This window comes from Eschrichtius robustus, chromosome 6 (assembly GCF_028021215.1).
Source record: "Eschrichtius robustus isolate mEscRob2 chromosome 6, mEscRob2.pri, whole genome shotgun sequence".
In the NCBI taxonomy this organism is placed as follows: domain Eukaryota; kingdom Metazoa; phylum Chordata; class Mammalia; order Artiodactyla; family Eschrichtiidae; genus Eschrichtius; species Eschrichtius robustus.
The window spans coordinates 62,039,795-62,059,556 of record NC_090829.1 but is presented as its reverse complement, the minus strand read 5'-3'; the positions used below and the strand labels follow the sequence as shown (position 1 = coordinate 62,059,556).

Genomic DNA, 19,762 nt, shown 5'->3' with positions numbered 1-19,762 from the left:
GAACCATCTGTGCCAATCTTGGGTCAAGCCCAGTCCTAGATAACCTGGGAAATCAAGGTAAGTTACTGCCATTTCTGGATAACTGAATATCTCTGTAAGTGTAGAGGTCAAGTTAATGAGGGAACCATAAGCTGGTCCTGAGCTGACTCCACATATCTATGATTACTTGGTTCTGAGAAAGGAATAACCCAGGGGAGCTGGGAAGATTTAATGTCCTCAACTCTGCATTCTGCATCAATTACTACTCATAAATTTGGCAGTGCTAGAACATGAACTAATTTTTTAGGAACTCTAGAGACAACTAATTACTGAATAACTTCTTTTGTGCCCATGAAACAGAGTATTACTGGTTTACAACAGTAAGTGCAAATTACACAACTGCTCAATGCATTCCTAGGATGAAACTATTCATTCCTAAAAACATTGGAAAAAATCATTCAAATGTTCTCTTTAATGTTCAACAATTATAAACCATATGACAACTGAAGTACTTCCTTAGTAAAGCATTAACCACCAAGACAGTGCCTGATATACTTGCTTATTTTTAAGATACTTTCAAAAATTGGTAACTATGTAATGTACTATTTGCAGTAAGAAATGTATGGACATTTAATACTGGAAAACACTTACCGATAGAGAGTGGGCTTGTTCTGTAACACATGAGGGTCTATATGCTGTTCCAACAGACTATATATCAGAATAGGCAGGGATGTAAAACAAATATTGTATAAAGTCAGGTACACGCTGTCATACAATGTCTAGAAAGAGAAATTTGTAGGAATTTTGAGACCCTAAACTATGTATTACTATTATACTTATGCATGTAATTACAAAGAAGCATATTAAAAATATAAAAATTACATTACATATTTTCAAATTTACACAAAATCCATTTTAATAATTCCAACTTGTTTCTTATATAGACATAATGTTCCTAGATTTATAATCTTTGTGGAAACTGGAACATTTTGTTATGTCAAGTGATTCTGCTATTATAGTGAATTGGATGGATCTATATTTCAAGATACTCAAATTTGGTCACTGTGATGTAATTTTACACAATTCTCCTACATGCATCCTGGGCTTGTTATTATTCCCTTGATATGCTACACATGAAAGTTTTGCTTTCATGGCTTTGTCTTCCCATCTAAGTCCTACACTTCCTTTAATCCATGATCCATGAAACTTAAAAACACTGGCTCAAATTCCTGATGATAGCAGCTTCTACTAAAGTCATATGTGCTACTGTTGGTAATTAGTTGGTACTAATTGCTTAGCACTTTGCCTACTCTTCATATATTGCTTTTCTTAATATTGATACTGTCTCTCGAATTATACTATAAACTCCCCCCAAAAATCAAAATAGGTTAAGTCTCCTTGTCACATGCTCTTACAGCATTCTTTATTTCATCCAAGTAAGCAAACATTGTTACTGGCAATCAATGTCCAAGCAGGTATCTGAAATTTAGAGTTATAGGTTGTAAACAGAGGAGAAAACAGTGATTAAGGGTAGAAACAACTCATTAAAAAAACCTAAGAATAATACACTTGTCATTTCAATAAACTAGAATAAATGTCTTGATCAATTAGAGATGTGGAGTGTGGTATGTGAAAAGGGTGCTCAGGTAGTCAGAAGCAGTAGGTCCAAGTATGGTTTAGCTATGTGATCTTGGTCAAGTTACTTAATCTCTATGGATTTCAATTTCCTTTTCTATGTGACATGTATACAACAAAAGACCCACCATGTGTTTATTATAGCTACTGCTAACCTATTACAGAGTTTTCCCTCTGAGCCTATAGCTTCAGAACCCTTTTCAATATAGCACTCCTGGAACCTCTATTAATTATTTACCTTCTGAGATGAAACCTGTATGTCATCCATGGACTCAATCACTAATGTTTCTTCCAAATCTAAAAAAATTCTATGACTCAAAAAATAAATAATGAGGTAAACTTCCAATAATTATCTGGCCTAGCTTGATACGATTTTGCAGAAATACTACACATAAGTTGAAAAAAGTTCACAAAATTCTCTCATAAGCTATTAAGAGTTAATATCTATTTTTTTTTAAAAGCATCCAGAGTTAAAATATATTTTGGTATTAACACTTGCTTCAAACTGAAAATCAGAATAAAGAAATATTATGGATGTTATGCTAATTAAATACACTATTAGAAAAGTTTTGTCTAGTTATCTGTAGGACTAGGAAAAATGGAAAAAGTCCCTCCAAGTATCTACCAAAAACTGAACACACACACTTTACTCTAAAAGGATAAAACAAAAGATTCTATTTACTTACTTGTTGAGAAAACAAACAGTAGAACTGATATAAAAACTGGGGTGTGATAAAGCACACATTCTGAAAAACAAGATTAAATGGAAATAATTGAAATATTCAGGTCTAAAAGAGAAACAATTTCTAAAAATGGCTATTTAAAGAGTCCAAAAATATAGTATCAGTTGATATGGTAAGTAGATCTGCCCATAAGAACCTGTCCGTATAAAATGGGGAAATAGGATTCCCATTTTATTAAAAAATGTCTAAAAGTAGTCTAGGCAGCATTGCAAACGTCAGAAAGAAAACACCTCTGACTCCTATAATTGCCAAGCAATACTGTAATTTTGAATTTATAACCTACCAACTATTATTCAATACTTTTCATTTATAGTACAATAAGAAAGGTTTACTTAAACTTTAGGGCTAAAATTGCTTTAAAATGCAAAAATATTTAAAATACAACAAATGGAACGATCAAAACATCTTTCCATTTCAACAGCCTTATGTCACAGCAAAAGTTATAATAATAAGCTAGGAAAAAACTGCCACCATCATCTGTTAGCATTATGCAATCTACCTGTGTTCTTTCACTGGGTTGCAGCTATTAATTAATTATAGAAATATATGCAATATAGCACATTCTGATGTATTAAATGTCTTGGTACTCAGAGGCTCTTAACATGGATTCCACAGAACCCCATCTTTGCCCATAAGGGTCAAGAGATTAGGACAGTGTTTCAACGTAATTGGTTTCCTTGTAATCCTATTTATTTTATTTTATGCATCTAAAATCCCTATAATTTGTAATCTCAAAAAAGATTAAGAACCTCTGCTTGAAATCATCATATTGGAGTTAAAATTTATTACTGGTTCAGGACAAAATAACAATAAAGAAATCAAACTAATTGTGTTCTAATTTGCATAGAATAAAATATTAATTTTAAGTGTGAATTTTGATGTATTCTGATAAATTCATACAGCCATGTAACCACCACCATAATCAGGTTGAACTTTTCTGTCATGCAAAGTTCTCTCATATTCCTTTCTAGTCAATTCTATCACCTGCACCCTTGGCCTCAGGCAACCACTGATTTGCTTTCTGTGAGTACACATTAGATTTATTATAATAAAATAATAAAAGGATATTCCATAAACTGTTAGTTTTACTTACGGAGAAAAAAATTTTAAGAATATTTTGTATGGTAATAGCATTCCTTAAATTGAAACCTCAAATACTCTGTCAGAAATTGATTCTAAAATATATCCATGAAACTTACCTTATAAAAAAAATACTGTACAAGGGTAGCTATTCTAATATAATAAAAATGACCATGAACAAAAAGCAATTTGGAGAGAAATTTAAATCTAGCTATTGCATAGTCACTGTTCCTTGCAGCTTGTCTTCCTTCTTTACCCATGATTCCTGTAATAAAGGGGACAAAAAGGTAAGTTCATTGATAAGTGATAAGTGTAATTTTTATGATGTATCTGCAAATACCTTAATTAACTGTAGCAGTTGAACCTGGACTTAGGATCACTATATCCTAAAATATAGTAGACAACAGATTCCCAAAAGGTTGCTCCACTTAAATCAAATATGTAATTAACACAAAGCTGTAACTTATACCAGGCATGTAACATCAATTTTCAAAGAATCAGAATAAAATTAATATAAAAATAATATTAAAAGTTCAGGAACTAAGAACATTTTTTAAAAATTCTAATGAAGAGAATGCTATAAAACAGCTTTGACTTCACTATTTCCAATGAACATGAAAAATATGCAAATTGAGTAATTTGAACCAAGCAAATATGATGTTTAATGGTCTTAAAACTTTCATGCATAAGTCAAACACAGTGTGCTTTTTAAAAGAAAAATGTACACTATTACTTGAAATCAGTACATAATTTTATCTGATAAATATGAGAACTTTTTTTTAGGTTACTATAATTCTTTAGGTTTCGAAAGTTATTGCCAAGTTTGTTTATTTAATATGGAAGCAGCTTCGAAAAAATTAGTTTTCAAAATTAAAATTTTTTACTTTTGTCATAAAAGGATCAAAAATGTTCCAAAATGTATAGGTAAAGACAATCACCTATATTCACAACTCCTAGAGAAAACCACTATTTTTGGTCTATATACTTTTAGAATTTTTCCTTATGCATATTTCATGTATGTGTATTTAACATATATTAAAAACGAGTGCATAAAGATGGGATTATTTGTTTTGTAATCTGCTTTTGTCACTTACTACATTATGGACATTGTTTATAACATATGTGTTTGTTAACATATTCATTTATTTTCTTAAAAGAAATTCCTGGATGCAAAATTGCTAGGTCAATAGGCACACATTTAAAATTGTTATACATAATAGTGCAGGGTGTACCAATTTACATTCCCACTAACATCGTGTAAGGGCATCTGTTAATCTATACCTTTGTCAATTCCAGGTTTTATCAATCTTTGTAATTTTTGCCAATCTGATAAGCAATTTTAATTTATATTCTTTTGATCATTAGGGAGACATTTTTTTCATGCATTTAGTATTCTGTTTAGATTTCTCCTTTTGTGACAACTGATGGCTCACACCTTTCAACATATTTCTACTAGAATGTTTTCCTTATTCTCCTTAATTTGTTAAGACCTCACATATAAGGAAGATTAAGACTGTCATCTATTTTGCAAATATTCCTTACCAGTTTGTCTTTAAAATTTCTTTATGGGAAGTATTTACTTCTGCCACACATACTGATCTTTTTCCTTTTTAGTTCCTTGTTTTGTTTGGTTTTGTACCTAAAAGATCCTTCCATACCTCAAATAACAGGATTATTCATTTAAGTTTCCTATTATTTTTTATGGCCTTCAAAAATTATTTAAATCCTTAATCCATCTGGAATTTGTTTTGCTATAAGCAATGGAAAGGAACCCACTTCTTTTTTTCCAAATAACTAACTAGTTATATCAGTATTTTTTAATCAAATAATTTGTTTCCCTATTTATCTGAAACATCTCCTTTGTTATATACTAAATTTCCAGATGTTTGAACTGATTCTGTTCACTGGTCTGGCTGTTATCATATTAGAATCAAACTGTTATAAATACTGTAGCTTTTTATGCTCTAACATATGGTATAGGAAGTTATCATCAACTTATTACAAAGATTTCTGGGAAACAACAGTATACACACTAGAAAGAAAATGAAATTTTCAAAATGAAGAGTTAATAATCCCAAAGAGGAAGGAGTTGATTTGAGAGATACACTGGAAATATTAGACCCAATAACTACTCATCACATAGGCAATTCCAGTGCGAGGACTATCCTCTTTTCCAACTCTAAAATTTTATCCTTCAGCAAAAAACCCATAGTCTTCTCTTTTCCTTCCTCAATAAAATTATTGAGGGAGATAGGTCAGAATATGGTTTAAATAGGAAATGACTGATAATTTAGACATAATAAAATGATTTTAGTATTCTGAATCTAATAAAAATTTTAGGCAAAAATAGAAAAGAAATCAGAATGAAGGTTATTAAATAAGAAAGTTATTTGAAATTTTATAATTATATTATAGTTTGGTGTAATTTTCTGTCTCTAAAATTATCTTTAAAATAAGTCGCAGAATCTTTGATGAATAAAGTAAATAATAATAACATTCTAAAATGAGAATTTAAAACCATGAGGGGAACTATGTAAATCACAAATTTAGAGTTTTAAAATGATAAAATAATGTGTAAAAGTACTTTAAAAGGTACAAAATGGCAAGTAAAAATAAAGTTACTTTATTGGGAAGGATAATTGGCAAAGATAAAATTCACTAATGTGGTATTTATTTCCTTGAAAGTTTGGAAGTAAAATATCCTAAATATTGGGCTTAATTATAATAGCTTTCTGATGGAAATACACTGTGATATATTACCCTGCTGCATTTAGTTTTCATTCATACATTTGATATTGTGCTTTAGTCTACAAAAGGAAAATTCAAAATCACCAAATGATTAAACCAACTTTAAAAGTTCAAGAAAAAATCAGTCACCTATGCCAACATGTGCTTCTTGTATCATGCTTACATCATTAGCACCATCGCCAACAGCCAATGTTATAGGCTTCTCAGGTGAGATTTTTATCAGTCTTATTACCTGAAAGACATACAACTAATTAGTTATGATAAAATTTAAACCTTCGTGTACTTATATAAAGTCATTTATCTGAAATGATCTGTTGTAAGAAAAGTAGAGCAATGAAAAAAATTTTTATATTAGACGATAATAGGCACCGAGGTTCACTTTTTGAGGGATGTCTCCATTAAGATGTTAGGAATGTCTTTCAGAAATGACACAGCAAAACAGAGTACTATCTTTGGATTTTATGATGGTATGTAAGAATCTTTTAAACACAGTTTAAATTTGTAAAAAGCTTAATAATAATTGTGTAAAAAAATAATTACAATTAATTGAACTTTGTCAGGCAATTTTTTTTCTTTCTCAAGAAATTATTCTTTTCATTTGATACAGGGGAAAGATGATTATTTTCTCCTGTAATAAAATTTTTAAAAATTTATAAAGCAATCAAAATTAAATTCAATAAAATCAAAAGAAAGGTTTCTTTGGAATACTTGAATATACTTTTATAAAGAATCTAGGAGGACTTCCCTGGTGGCACACTGGTTAAGAATCCGCCTTCCAATGCAGGGGATGCAGGTTCGATCCCTGGTCAGGAACTAGATCCCACATGCATGCTGCAACTAAGAGTTAGCATGCACAACTAAGGAGTCTGCTGGCTGCAATCAAGGAGCCCACCCGCTGTAACCAAGAAAAAAAAAAAAGAATCTAGGCATTAGCTCTGTTTGGTCTCAAGTTTTAGTCTCCATAGACTGGGGGGAGTACATGGGTTATAATAATAATAAAATAGGCACTGTAAAAAAAAATCCATGAAGCCAAAAAAAACTGGATGTAAAATTTTTTAGATCTATATGTGAAAAAATGTGTTTAGATGTGCATTTCAAAGGGTATCCGTGTGAAGATTACAGTTGTAAAAATATTTGTATAGGCCATCACTTGAATCATAGTTAGCTGAACTTTAAATATTTCCTGTATATAGCTTCATAACAGAATTAATTGGCTTTTCAACTTTTTACTAAAGTTCTATTTATCACTTAACAGCTATCTTTAACAAAGAGAGAACTATCACTTCGTAAGAATGCAAGAATAAGCACAGATCAACAGAACCACCTGGAGGTGCAGATGAACTGAAGTCTTATAGGCTCCCTCACCAGTTAAGTAACTAACTTGTGAGACTTTAGTTATCACAGTTCAAATTTATGTCTCAGGAAAATCACAAACTGCTACCTACCACGTGGTCATTTCTAGGTCACAATGATCTATTTCTAGGTCATTATGAATAGTTGAAACTTCAATATTCACTGTGAAATTTCCAAAGGCCTAATGTACGTGGTTAAAATTCATATTATGAGAAGTGACTGACCCCTAGTAAGATACATATACTGCATACCACCAAATGGAACTAGATGAGGCATTAACGTTAAAGAATACTTTTTTTTTTTTAAATTAATTTTATTTTTGGCTGCTTTGGGTCTTTGCTGCATGTGGGCATTCTCTAGTTGCAGCGAGCGGGGGCTACTCTTCCTCGTGGTGTGCGGGCTTCTCATTGCGGTGGCTTCTCTTGTTGCGAAGCACGGGCTCTAGGCACACGGGCTTCATTAGTTGTGGCACATGGGCTCAGTAGTTGTGGCTCGCGGGCTCTAGAGTGCAGGCTCAGTAGTTGTGGCACACGGGCTTAGTTGCTCCACGGCATGTGAGATCTTCCTGGACCAGGGCTCGAACCCGTGTCCCCTGCATTGGCAGGCGGATTCTTAACCACTGCGCCACCAGGGAAGTCCCAAGAATACTTTTAAATCTAAATATCTTTATGGGACTTGTTACGACATAAACATACCTTTGCTTTCTGCAGTGGTGCCATACGACAGCACATTACAGCTGAACAATTTTTACAAACTTCCATAAATAGTTTTTCATGCTCCCTGAGTGCAAGAGACAGACTGGTCCCATCCACCACCAGACCATGCTGAATCACATGGTCCTCTGTAATTCTAAAAAAGAAAATAATTATATCCTCTGTAAGATACTTTAAAGCCATATTATTCAGACTCATCTAGTAAACAAAAGCTTCTTACTGAAAGATGGATCATTTACTCACAGACTTCACTGTTACAAAACTGGAATGTCAGGGAACAAACTGAGTTCTATCACTTGAAAGTTAAGATTAAGCAGAACTGAGAGTGACTGATATGATGAGTAAAACAGATGATATTCATTTTTACAATGAATTGGTATATACACGCAGTAACTATATTTTCTAAAATGTGAACTGTAACACATAATCTGAGGATATTCTCCCAAACTGTATGAAAAGTCTTACAAAAATAAAAAAGTTACTAGTTATACATTTAGCAAATCCTAATTTTAAAAAATTAAATGAAATCAAGAATGTTCAGGAAAATTTACAAGCTAGATTCACCGTAGGAAGGAAAGGAATGAAGGAATCGTAACTGTCTCTTGATATTTAACCCTACAATGGACTGTAATGCCACGTATTACGACAGTGGAACACTGATAACACCCCCCTTGTGGGCATACACTACACCGAGGACTACTCCAAAGCATGACCTAATTACTGGCAGCTGGGCAAACTACTTGTGACAAGAAAGAGGTAAGAAGAAGAAAAACAAAAAGAAAGATAAGAAGCTTGCATCAGTATGTAAATCAACTGTATTATTGAGCACACTATTTTGTTCAACTGCTTTACCCAGCTCCTCCTTTGGTAATAAGAGTTTCTCGTTGAAAGAAGCAGTGTATGTATATACAGATTTACATTCTGGAGCAAGCTTCTTATGCTGCTAAAGGCCAGCACTCAAAGTTGCATTGCACTAAATCCACCAAAAGGAAAATACTACATTCACCACTGGGTTCACAGTATAGCAAGATTGCTACTGAGAAACATCCATACATTTTCAATTTTTTTTTCAGCTTTATTGAGATATGATTAACATGTAACATATGTAAGTTTAAGGTGTGCAACATGATGATTTGATACACATATATACTGCAAAAATGACTACCACAATAAGGTTAGTTAACACCTCCATCCTTTCACATACTTTTTTGTATGTGGTGATAACATTTAAGATCTACTTTCTTTACAACTTTCAAATATATAATATAGTACTGTTAATTACAGTCACCATGCTGTACATTAGATCCCCAGAACTTATTCATCTTATATATAAGTTTGTACCCTGTGAATATCATCTCCCCATTTCCCCCACACCCCAGCTCTTGGCAACCATCCTTCTACCACTGGCTTTTTAAAATTCCACATATAAGTATTTGTTTCTCTCTGACTTATTTTACTCAGCATAATGCCCTCAAGGTCCATCCATGTTATCACAAAAAGCAAGATTTCCTTCTTTTTTATGGTTGAATAATATTCCTTTGTGTGTGTATACACACACACATCACATTTTCTTTATCCATACACACATCAATGGACATTTAGGTTGTTTCCATTCTTGGCTATTGTGAATAATGCTGCAATGAACATGGGAGTGTGGATATCTCTGAGATAGAGATTTCATTTCCTTTGGATAAATACCCAGGAGTGGAATTGCTGAATCATATGGTAGTTCTATTTAAAATTTTTTCCATACTGCTTTCCATAGTGGTTGTACCCTCAATTTTTAAATGACAAGTGAGAGGACTATTAAATGAGCAACAAGCTATAAAAACTAAACAAATACTGTAATTTTTTGTCTTCTAATACTTAAATCTTTTCTGTAAGTTAAAATGATGTCTTTCATAGTATGCCTAACAACTACTGTGTTGCATTACAACTAATAAGTGGTAAACAATTAACATTCACAACATAAAATTTAAAAAATGTATATTTCTTTTAATAATTCTCCAATATCCAAAATCAGCACCTAAACTATTCTTCCTCCCTGTTTGCTGAACTTACTTAGCAGCCTCTGCTGCCTCCAGTGCATTCAGCATGAGCACCACCTGAGTACATGGCCTCATAAGAAGGAGTAGCAGCCAAGAGTAGGATAGATCAGGTCAGTTTTCCTTGGCAACCTTCCCACGGCATTCTAACTTAGGTTTTCCTCTGGACAGGTTTCATAAATCAGCATATTATCTCACAATCCATGGGGTGACATTTATGCAGTATGGAAAACCAGCTCACAGTTCTGGTACACAGTAAGGTAGCATCTGCTTATTTCTGTAGTCTCATGTCTCAATACTTCCCACATCCTCTCCCATCTATTCCATTCTCTGGCCATACTTAACTACTATCAATTCCTTGAATGAATCTCTCAGCTCTGGGAATTTGCATACATTGCCCCCTTTGCTTCTTGGTGTTACTCTCTGACCAGTTTACATTTCATCGCTGGAAACAACACAGTTGTGAGTTCTAATGTAGAGCAAGAGCTTAGCCTAGGCTAAGCTCAGGCTAAGCTTCCCTCTTCTGTCTACCCACAGCTCTCTGTTCTTGCCTCAGTTACAATTCAGTTGTGATAGGTCTATGACAATATATTTATTTCTGTTTTTCCTACACATTGTAAGTATTCTGGGAATAAACAATACACCTTATGTGACTCTGTTCCAAATGCCTAGGTAAGAGACAATCATTATATGTTTGTGAAGGACTGGATATATACACTAAAGCTTTCAAAGGTATGGAATTCTTTTGCTATACCCAAGATTTTTAAAATAGGTACTTCCTGAAAGTCTGTAAATCAAAATCCTATTGACTTACACGGTTAACTCAGAAATGCACTCCAGGAATTCCCTGGCAGTCCAGTGGTTAGGACCCTGTGCTCTCACTGCTGAGGGCCCAGGTTCAATCTCTGGTCGGGGAGCTAACATCCCACAAGCCTCATGGCATGGCCAAAGGAAAAAAAGAAAAGAAAACGTACTCCACCAAAAAGATAGTATCTCTAAAACACAAGTTTCACACAGCAAGCCTAAAATTCATTTTAAGGTATAACCTTCACTTTATAATACAGCTTTTGTACAAAAAGGGAAATGAACAATATCCATGATCTTAACAGACTCACTAAAAGCACATATACAGAAAACTTAAAAAAAATTCTAAAATACAAGTAATAATTATATTTAGATGGCTGTATTATGTTATTAACCATCATATCTTCTTTACCATTTTCAGTATTTTTTAAATGAACATTTATTATTTTTAAAATCAGGACTAATATTTAAGAAGTAAATGATTCTGAGCAAATAGTTTGTATGTTTTAGGGAGTTCTTGACATTATGATACTTAAATGTTTAAGCAATCACAATAGTGTCGGCACTGCTCCAAAACTGTAGTATAATTACCTAGGATCAATCACCTTTTTGAGCTCAAGCAAAGACCCTTCTGAGAGCTGTACTGTCTCTTTAAAACATTCCTTAAGTAAGTTTTTCTCTGATGAAATCTAGAGGTTAGTATCACATCAATCCCTGCATAACAAATGTAAATCAAGCACTGAATGTACATTGACAACTGTGGCACTGTCTTTTCCTATTTGTTTTTCTGCATTAATATCACAAGACTGCAAAGACAGGTACCTGTAGAATATCTTAGATGGCTACATACAAGCAACCCTGATGCTTACACTGAAGCACTCCTAATTTACTGTAAAAACAACTGACTGTGTTAAGTGGGGGCTCCTAAATAAAGTTGATCTACCTAAAAAAGCAGATTTAGAGAAAAAGAGAACACATTAAAAGCATAAATACCTATGAAATTATCTTTGAACAGTAAAATGCAGATTAATTTCCCTGTTTGGTCATGTGAACCTCATCAGTGGTTGGCAAATGTTTTCGGTAAAGCGTTAGAAGTAAACATTTTGATGTTAAGTTTTGTGGGCCATGAGGCTAAATTGAGGATATTATGTAGGTAATTATGCTACAAAGAGGAAACAAATTTTGACAAAAAAAATTTTAAGTAAAAAGTATAATAATCAGGGCCTCTCTCGCCTTCTGAGATGGCCCACACTCTTGTCTGTGGCGTGTTTCTCCCTAAATAAATCCACTTCTTATCTATCACTTTGTCTCTCACAGAATTCTTTCTGTGATGAGACATCAAGAACCTGAGCTTCATTAAGTCCTGAGGCCAGTCTTTGAGTTCTGCTGGAACTAAGGCCCGCACCCAGGTGGAGGATGGAATGATGATGTTGACCCACATGACTTCAATCAACTAAAGCTTGGACTCTATCAATCGTGGCCCCAATTCTATGCTGAATTCTCCTCTGCTCAAGCCCCTTCATGAATATGCATGTACCCTTAACTTAAAACTTCCCCAAGTTTGCTGTCTGGTGGAGACACTATTCTAGGAAGGATCCCCAGTGTTCTCCTTACTTGCTGCAAGTAATAAATCTTTCCTTGTCCCGAAAAAAAAAAAATTAAGTACAATTTTTAAAATAATAGAAGTCTACTAATGAGGAGAACAGAAACCTTTTTTTTTTGCAGGGGGAAGAACCCCAATTAATTTTGATTAATTGGGGTTCAAAGTTCATGTTTCCTATCATCAAAATCAATTGCACATGTCCATCTGTTAATGCTGATCTGTAATGAGATTTTACATTTTATTGCAAAAGAACCATCTGTAATGAGATTTTGTATTTCATTTTTGATTATCTTTTCAAACAGGCAGTATATTAAAGCATATTATCACTGAATAATAAACACAATGCTTTGCCACCTAGTTTGATAATAATCAACACTCCACTATGTTTTAAGAGTGTGATATTAAAAGTCCATTTTTCTTTTCATGTTTGGACATGATGGTTAAATACTGATAATAAAAATATACTAAAATGTCATATGGCAAAATGTGTGGCACGGAAAACATTAACAAGTTATAACTGTAGTATATCAAGCAGCAGTGAGAAATGATAAAAGTGCTTTATAAGGTCTCTGTCCCAATTACTCAACTGTGCTGTTATATAGTGCAAAAGCCTTCACTGATGATATGTAAATGAACAAATGTGGCTCTGTTCCAATAAAGCTTTATTTACAGACACCAAACTTTTAATTTCATGTAATTTTCACACCATGAAATATTACTCTTCTTTGACTTCTTTTTCATCCATTAAAAAATGTAAAAATTATTTTGAGCTCATGGGCTGTAAAAAAGGCAGTGGGCCGTATTTGGGCCCATGGGCCATAGCTTGCTGGTCCCTGAACTCCATGATCCAGATAATTACATTCTTACCTTCTGGCAAGCTGCCTCAACTTTTCAGCACATTCACTGTCTGACGTCTGGTTTATAAGTTCAAGGATGTTCATGGTTCTGTGAAAATGTCCACATGACAAACTCACACTAACAGCTGTTTCATGTTTATCTCCAGTAAGTACCCATACTTTGATACCAGCCATTCTCAATGCTTCAATAGTTTCTCGAACTTTATCTTGTAGTCTGAAAATAAAAGAAACAAAATTAGTAGTAGAGAACACTGTTTTGACTGTATTTTAAGTATAAACCACAAAGTACAAATAAGGTAATTCCGAACTCCTTAACCTAGGAATGTTATAGTATAGTAATATAACTGAATTTTTTTTCCATTAGGGAAAAAATAGGAATAACCAAATTAGTGACCACCTGGCTAATATAAAATCTACAACTGTGTGCTAACACATGTTTGTCACAATGGGCATTCCAGAGTTGTGAGGCATTTTAGGTGACAGATACTAAATGATCGCCTGGGTCAATACTGCCTTAATGAGAACATTTGTGCATTCTCACAATTGTAAGGTTTCCTTCCCTTCATTTTGGTTACTGATAATACTACTGTAAATGTATTTGGTTTTTTGAAGCTCACAGGGTATTGATATGTTGGAGCACTATGTAAACTTAAATGTAAAATCTACAACTTCATATTTTAAGAGTGTATCTTCAAAGTTGATTTTTATAGAACCAACTAACTATATAGTCTTCATAAACTCATTTTCTTAGAAAGTCTTAAATTTCAAATTAGAAGATTTTCTCCTTTTTTGGCAAGAAAATCTCTTACCTCGTTAGTTCAAAAATCAGACTGTGGACAATAATGGTCTACATATAACCTCAGGGAGTCTCAGAAATCTCATGAGGACAACTGAAAAGTAAATGAAACCCTGGATTTTAAAAAATGCAAGCACCTTTAGATCTAGGGGGTAGAGAAAAACATAACAATAGGCTTAATTTGTAGAATTCAATTTAATTCAAGAAACTGTGAAAAACACACGGAGAGAGATGCTGTGAACAAAGGCAAAGAATAAGTAGACCTCAAGGAATTCACAGGCTAACAGAGGACAAAGTCTTCAAACAAATAATATACTGCCACAAGGACAACAACAGAACTACCTACAAAACATGGAGGCTTTCCAAAGAAGAGAATTTTTAATACTATTAGGGGTTAGGAAAGGTCTTCCTGGAGTGGGGGTGATATATGAACTATGGTTTATGAATAGGTATTCACAGATGGATAAGGGAAGAATGATTCAGGCAGAAAGCACAGCCTTACCAACGAAAAAAGGCACAAAATAGAACACTTTTAACTATAGTTGTTGTTCAGAGAACTAGACAGTTTGGTACTGTTGAAATGTAAAGTCGAGGGGGGCAGTGGTAAGAGGTGAGGCTGGAGAATTAAGCAGGAGCTTAAAATCTTTGTATGGAACACTGAGGAATAGTCTAAAAACTCAAGACTACAGGCAAAACTATACATGGCTGGATTCTTTCAACTATTTCACATAGCTGGCTAGAACAAAAATTATATATATGGACTGGGAAAAATTAAGGTTTTAATTCTCTATTTTGATTTTAAATATATTAAGTATAAAATGTTAAAAAATAGAATTTGTCATAAATTAGAAACACTTGGCTAGAAAAATTCTTATGAGAGAAAAATGATATTGCCTATTTGTCTGATACTTACTTGTCTTCTACTGCTGTAGCTCCCACTAATATCAGGTCTTTCTCTATGAACTGGAAGACATCTGCCAGTTTCTCTTCCCGTTGCTGCAAGGCAGTCCTGGCTTCAAATAAACGTCTATCTATTTCCTCATACTCTTTAGGTGTAAACTCTCTATAGGCCATACACAGAGTTCTTAGCCCCTTCTAAAATAGGAAAATTAAAGACAAAAATTGAACAAAAATAACTAATGGGGAATTAAGAAGTCATTGAAATAAACTGAGGACCCTGTTACCAAAATTCAATTATAAATAATTTAAAAAGTACTATCATCTAGTGATAGGAAATAAACTGTCACAAAACCCTAGTCATCTGAGTTATGGGACACATATTATCATAGCTCTTGCAATTTCTGATGAGTTCTTAAACAGTTGCTCAAAATAATTAAGGTCATTGAATTGTAGAACATTATAGAGCCTAGACAGGATCATAAAGACGATCTACCTGTGATTTTAAATATGTTTTACCAGGAAAGCCAAAAAGTTCTATAATGGTACCTTTAGGATTGTCAAGAGAGAGGCAGCCCCAGGTTCTTCTCTCCTGTTTTAACCACTACAACTCCACTTTTATCTACTTTATTTTTTTTAGACAATTTTTTTTTAAAGTCTTTATTGAATTTGTTACAAAATGGCTTCTGTTTTATGTGTTATTTTGGCTTTTTGGCCGCGAGGCATGTGGGATCATCCCGACCAGGGATTGAACCTGCATTGGAAGGTGAAGTCTTAACCACTGGACTGCCAGGGAAGTCCCCACTTTTATCTACTTTAAAAGAACTTTTTTTTAAGCAAAGGGGACTATAATTTCCTGAGGGTTCATGATATGACAAATTCACATTTCAAATAAAGAAGCCTGTAAAGTGGTCATTATCAACCAACCAATACTTTCTAGAGCCACTGAATGAATGATTTTAAATTGTATACCTTCACTGGTGAATTGGAATTTCACAAAACTTAGGAATATATATTTGATTATCTGATTCTATCAGGTGTAAACTTTTCTTATGGTGTTAATATTTGAAAGTTGGTATCTAAATCTGAAAGCTTACAAAAGTTCTTTTTCTTGCAATACATTTTCCTCAGAGAAACCCAACATAAATGTTCTAATAGTAGGACTCAGAAAGGGAAGGTTTTAAAATACTATATGACACTACTTAGCAGATTTCTAAATGTTGTCATGCCTTGATTTACAAATGACCTACACCTGTTTCTCTTAAATAACAGTTAAGAGACTATGAGAGTTACTAAATTAATTCATTCTACAACAAACATTTATTGAGTGCCAACTACGTGCCAGCATTTTTCTGGATTAAAATGACAGAAAAGTAGAATAGAACTTCCCTGGTGGTGCAGTGGTTAAGAATCTGCCTGCCTATGCAGGGGACACGGGTTCGATCCCTGGTCCAGGAAGATCCCACATGCCGCGGAGCAACTAAGCCCGTGCGCCACAACTACTGATCCCGTGCTCTGCAACTACTGAGACCACATGTTGCAACTACTGAAGCCTGCATGCCTAGAGCCGGTGCTCCGCAACAAGAGAAGCCACTGCAACAAGAAGCCCATGCACCGCAATGAAGAGTAGCCCCCCGCTCGCCGCAACTAGAGAAAGCCCACACGCAGCGAGGACCCACCATAGTCCCTGCCCCTCCCGCCCAAAAAAAATAGAACAATGCCTTTGTTCTTATGGATATTACAGCGTGGTAGGTGAACTAGACCATAAACAAATAGAAAGTAATGGGAGAAAAGAAACTGTAAGTAAAAGAGGCAGGTGGGCAGCATTTATAGAAATGCAGAAATGAGAGATCATGAGGCTCTTAGACTGAGACAGAGCTGCTTAATAAGTTTCCTCTTCACATGAATTGTGGCACTTTGTTTTTGTAAGATTTTCCTACATTCTTTTATTAAGAGGGACATAATTCACGCACCATAATTCACTTTAAAAAGTACAATTCAGTGGTCTTTAGTGTACTCACAAAGTCGTGCAATTGTTATTACTATCTAATTCCAGAACATTTGCATCACCCCCAAAAGGAATTCCATATTCATTAGCAGACACTTCCCTTCCCCCCTTTCCTCCAGCTCCTGGCAACCACTAATATGCTTTCTGGCTCTATGACTTTGTCTTTTCTGGGTATTTCATATAAATGGAACATGTGGCCTTTTGTGACTAGCTTCTTTCACTTAGTAATCTTTTCAAAGTTCATCCATGATGTGGCATATATCAGTACTTCATCCCTTTTAATGGCCAAATAACATTTTGTTATATGGATATGACACATCAGTTGATGGACATTTGGGTTTTTCCATTTTTTTGGCTATTAGGAATAAAGCTGCTAAGTACAAGTTTTTGTGTAGACGTATGTTTTCAATTCTCTTGGATGTATACCTAGGAGTGAAATTACCAAGTCATATAGTAACTCTATATTACTCTATGTTCTATGAGGAATTGTAAAACTATTTTTGAAAGTGGCCATATCATTTATATTCCTATCAGCAATGTATCAGGGTTCCAGTTTCTACAAATACTTGGTATTTTTGTACGCCTCCTTTTTTTTTTTTTTCGGCCATGCTGCACGGCATGCAGAATCTTAATCCCCCGACCAGGGATGGAACCCATGCCCCCTGCAATGGAAGCACGCAGTCTTAACCACTGGACCGCCAGGGAAGTCCCTCCCTTTTTAATATAGCAATCTGAGTGGTCCTTGTAGCCATAGTACTCTGGCTGTACTAGGTGCAAAGAGAAGACATATTTTAGCAGGTTAAAAAAGGTCAAATTTTAACCAACGAATGAGGAGCCAACACATAATGTAACAGAACTGCAGAATTTCTATAATTTTTGATAGAATACTAATGCAAAAATGAAACCCTAAATCTTTCATATATATATATTTTTAGCGGTTTTTAAATTAGAGAAATTTGCACTTACCAAAGCAAATTCATCTACATGAATTCTGGTTTTTTCTATTTCTCCACCTATACATTCCGGGAGAACTGATGATTCGGCTCCTTTAACAAATAAAAGTTTCTCACCTAAAAAGAAAAATGAGTTATCAAGCTCTTAGTATTATTTAACTAAAAATTCATGAACATTTAAATTGGTTACCTGAAGGTGCCTGAACAATTACACTCATTCTTCTACGATCTGAATCAAATTCCAGAATATGAAGCAGTTTGTACCTAAGGAAGAAAAAATAAGAAAGACAAAATCTGTACTGTTTTGAATAATATTAAGTGAATATTTGGAAAGAATCCCTATAAAAGATAAAATGGTTAATTTAGAACAAGAAATTAATCTCAATTACATTTTTCAAGATGATGGATTATGAGTCATTAATAACACAAGATAGAAAAAGAAGGAACTGACATTTATTAACTACTTACCAAATGCCACGTACTTTACATACCTTATATCATTTAATACCCATGAGAACCAAAGGAGGTAGGTCCTTATCTCATTTTACAGGTGAGGACTATTAAACTCAGAAAGATACACTCATTTGCCTTAAGTCAAATAAGCATGTGAATGGGAATACATATCTGCCCAGCTTCATGTTTTTCCTCATTAAAAAAGGTGACTGATTCTCAACTCTTTTTTCTGCCTAAACACACCTGAGAAATACGAACACTCACATTAGTAACAGAGGCTCATTACAGCAGTGATTCTGAACCTACGACAGGGCATGTGTGTGCAGTTGGGGGACACAAAGGCCTCTAGGGAGCTGTAGAAGAATTTGTGTGGATGGGTCAGGTGTGGATTGAAAAGTCTTCTGGATGAATTTATACAATGATGTACATATGGAATGTTTTGGCACATCTCAAAGAAAAACACTGAGTAGAATGGTTTATAAGTTGATAAAATGAGCCAGACAGGCTTCCAGATAAAAGTAGCCAAAGACTGGGCAATATTTAGTTCAGAAAAGCATAGTCTGGAAAAGCACAAGTGGAGCTGAGATATGATCAGAAATGATAAAACCACGAAAGATATGAATGTGATAAGAATGGACTAATTTATCAAACAGTGGAAATACTGGAAATAATACAACGGTTCCTTAATGTTTGAAAGATAAAAATCATAGGAAAGATAAGGAAGTTTTTATTTAGTGAGTAGAAATTTACAAAACTCATTACCCTAAGAATGTGTAAAAATAAACACATAAGTAAATTCAAGAACCATTAAGCTAAAATACAGATGAAAGTTTCAGAGCATTATACTGTTATTACCATGATGAGATACAATGTAATACTGACATCATTCTAGAGCAGATGTCAGTAAACGTTTCCTGTAAGGGGCCAGACAGTAAATACTTTAGGCTTTGAAGACCATATATGATCTCTGCTGCATATTTTTTTGTTTTGGAAAACACTTAAAAAATGTAATTTAGTTTGCAGGCTGTACAGAAACAGGCTGTAGGCCAGATCTGGTTTCTGGGTCATAGTTTACCAATTCCTGTTCTATAGTAA

At 34.1% G+C, this 19,762-nt stretch overlaps 1 protein-coding gene across 3 annotated transcripts in view; it reads right to left on the bottom strand.

The window, feature by feature from the left end:
• ATP11B (ATPase phospholipid transporting 11B (putative)) overlaps nucleotides 1–19,762 on the bottom strand; it is a 126,167-nt gene that overhangs the window by 34,257 nt on the left and 72,148 nt on the right. For all 3 annotated transcript variants that reach the window (XM_068546299.1, XM_068546297.1, XM_068546300.1), the window contains exons 16-24: nucleotides 18,405–18,478; nucleotides 18,228–18,331; nucleotides 15,270–15,451; nucleotides 13,571–13,774; nucleotides 8,234–8,387; nucleotides 6,315–6,417; nucleotides 3,557–3,702; nucleotides 2,301–2,360; nucleotides 631–758 (exon numbers count right to left, since the gene is read on the bottom strand). In XM_068546299.1, the coding sequence (XP_068402400.1) occupies nucleotides 631–758; nucleotides 2,301–2,360; nucleotides 3,557–3,702; nucleotides 6,315–6,417; nucleotides 8,234–8,387; nucleotides 13,571–13,774; nucleotides 15,270–15,451; nucleotides 18,228–18,331; nucleotides 18,405–18,478 (1,155 nt within the window). The remainder of the gene's footprint in view (nucleotides 1–630; nucleotides 759–2,300; nucleotides 2,361–3,556; nucleotides 3,703–6,314; nucleotides 6,418–8,233; nucleotides 8,388–13,570; nucleotides 13,775–15,269; nucleotides 15,452–18,227; nucleotides 18,332–18,404; nucleotides 18,479–19,762) is intronic.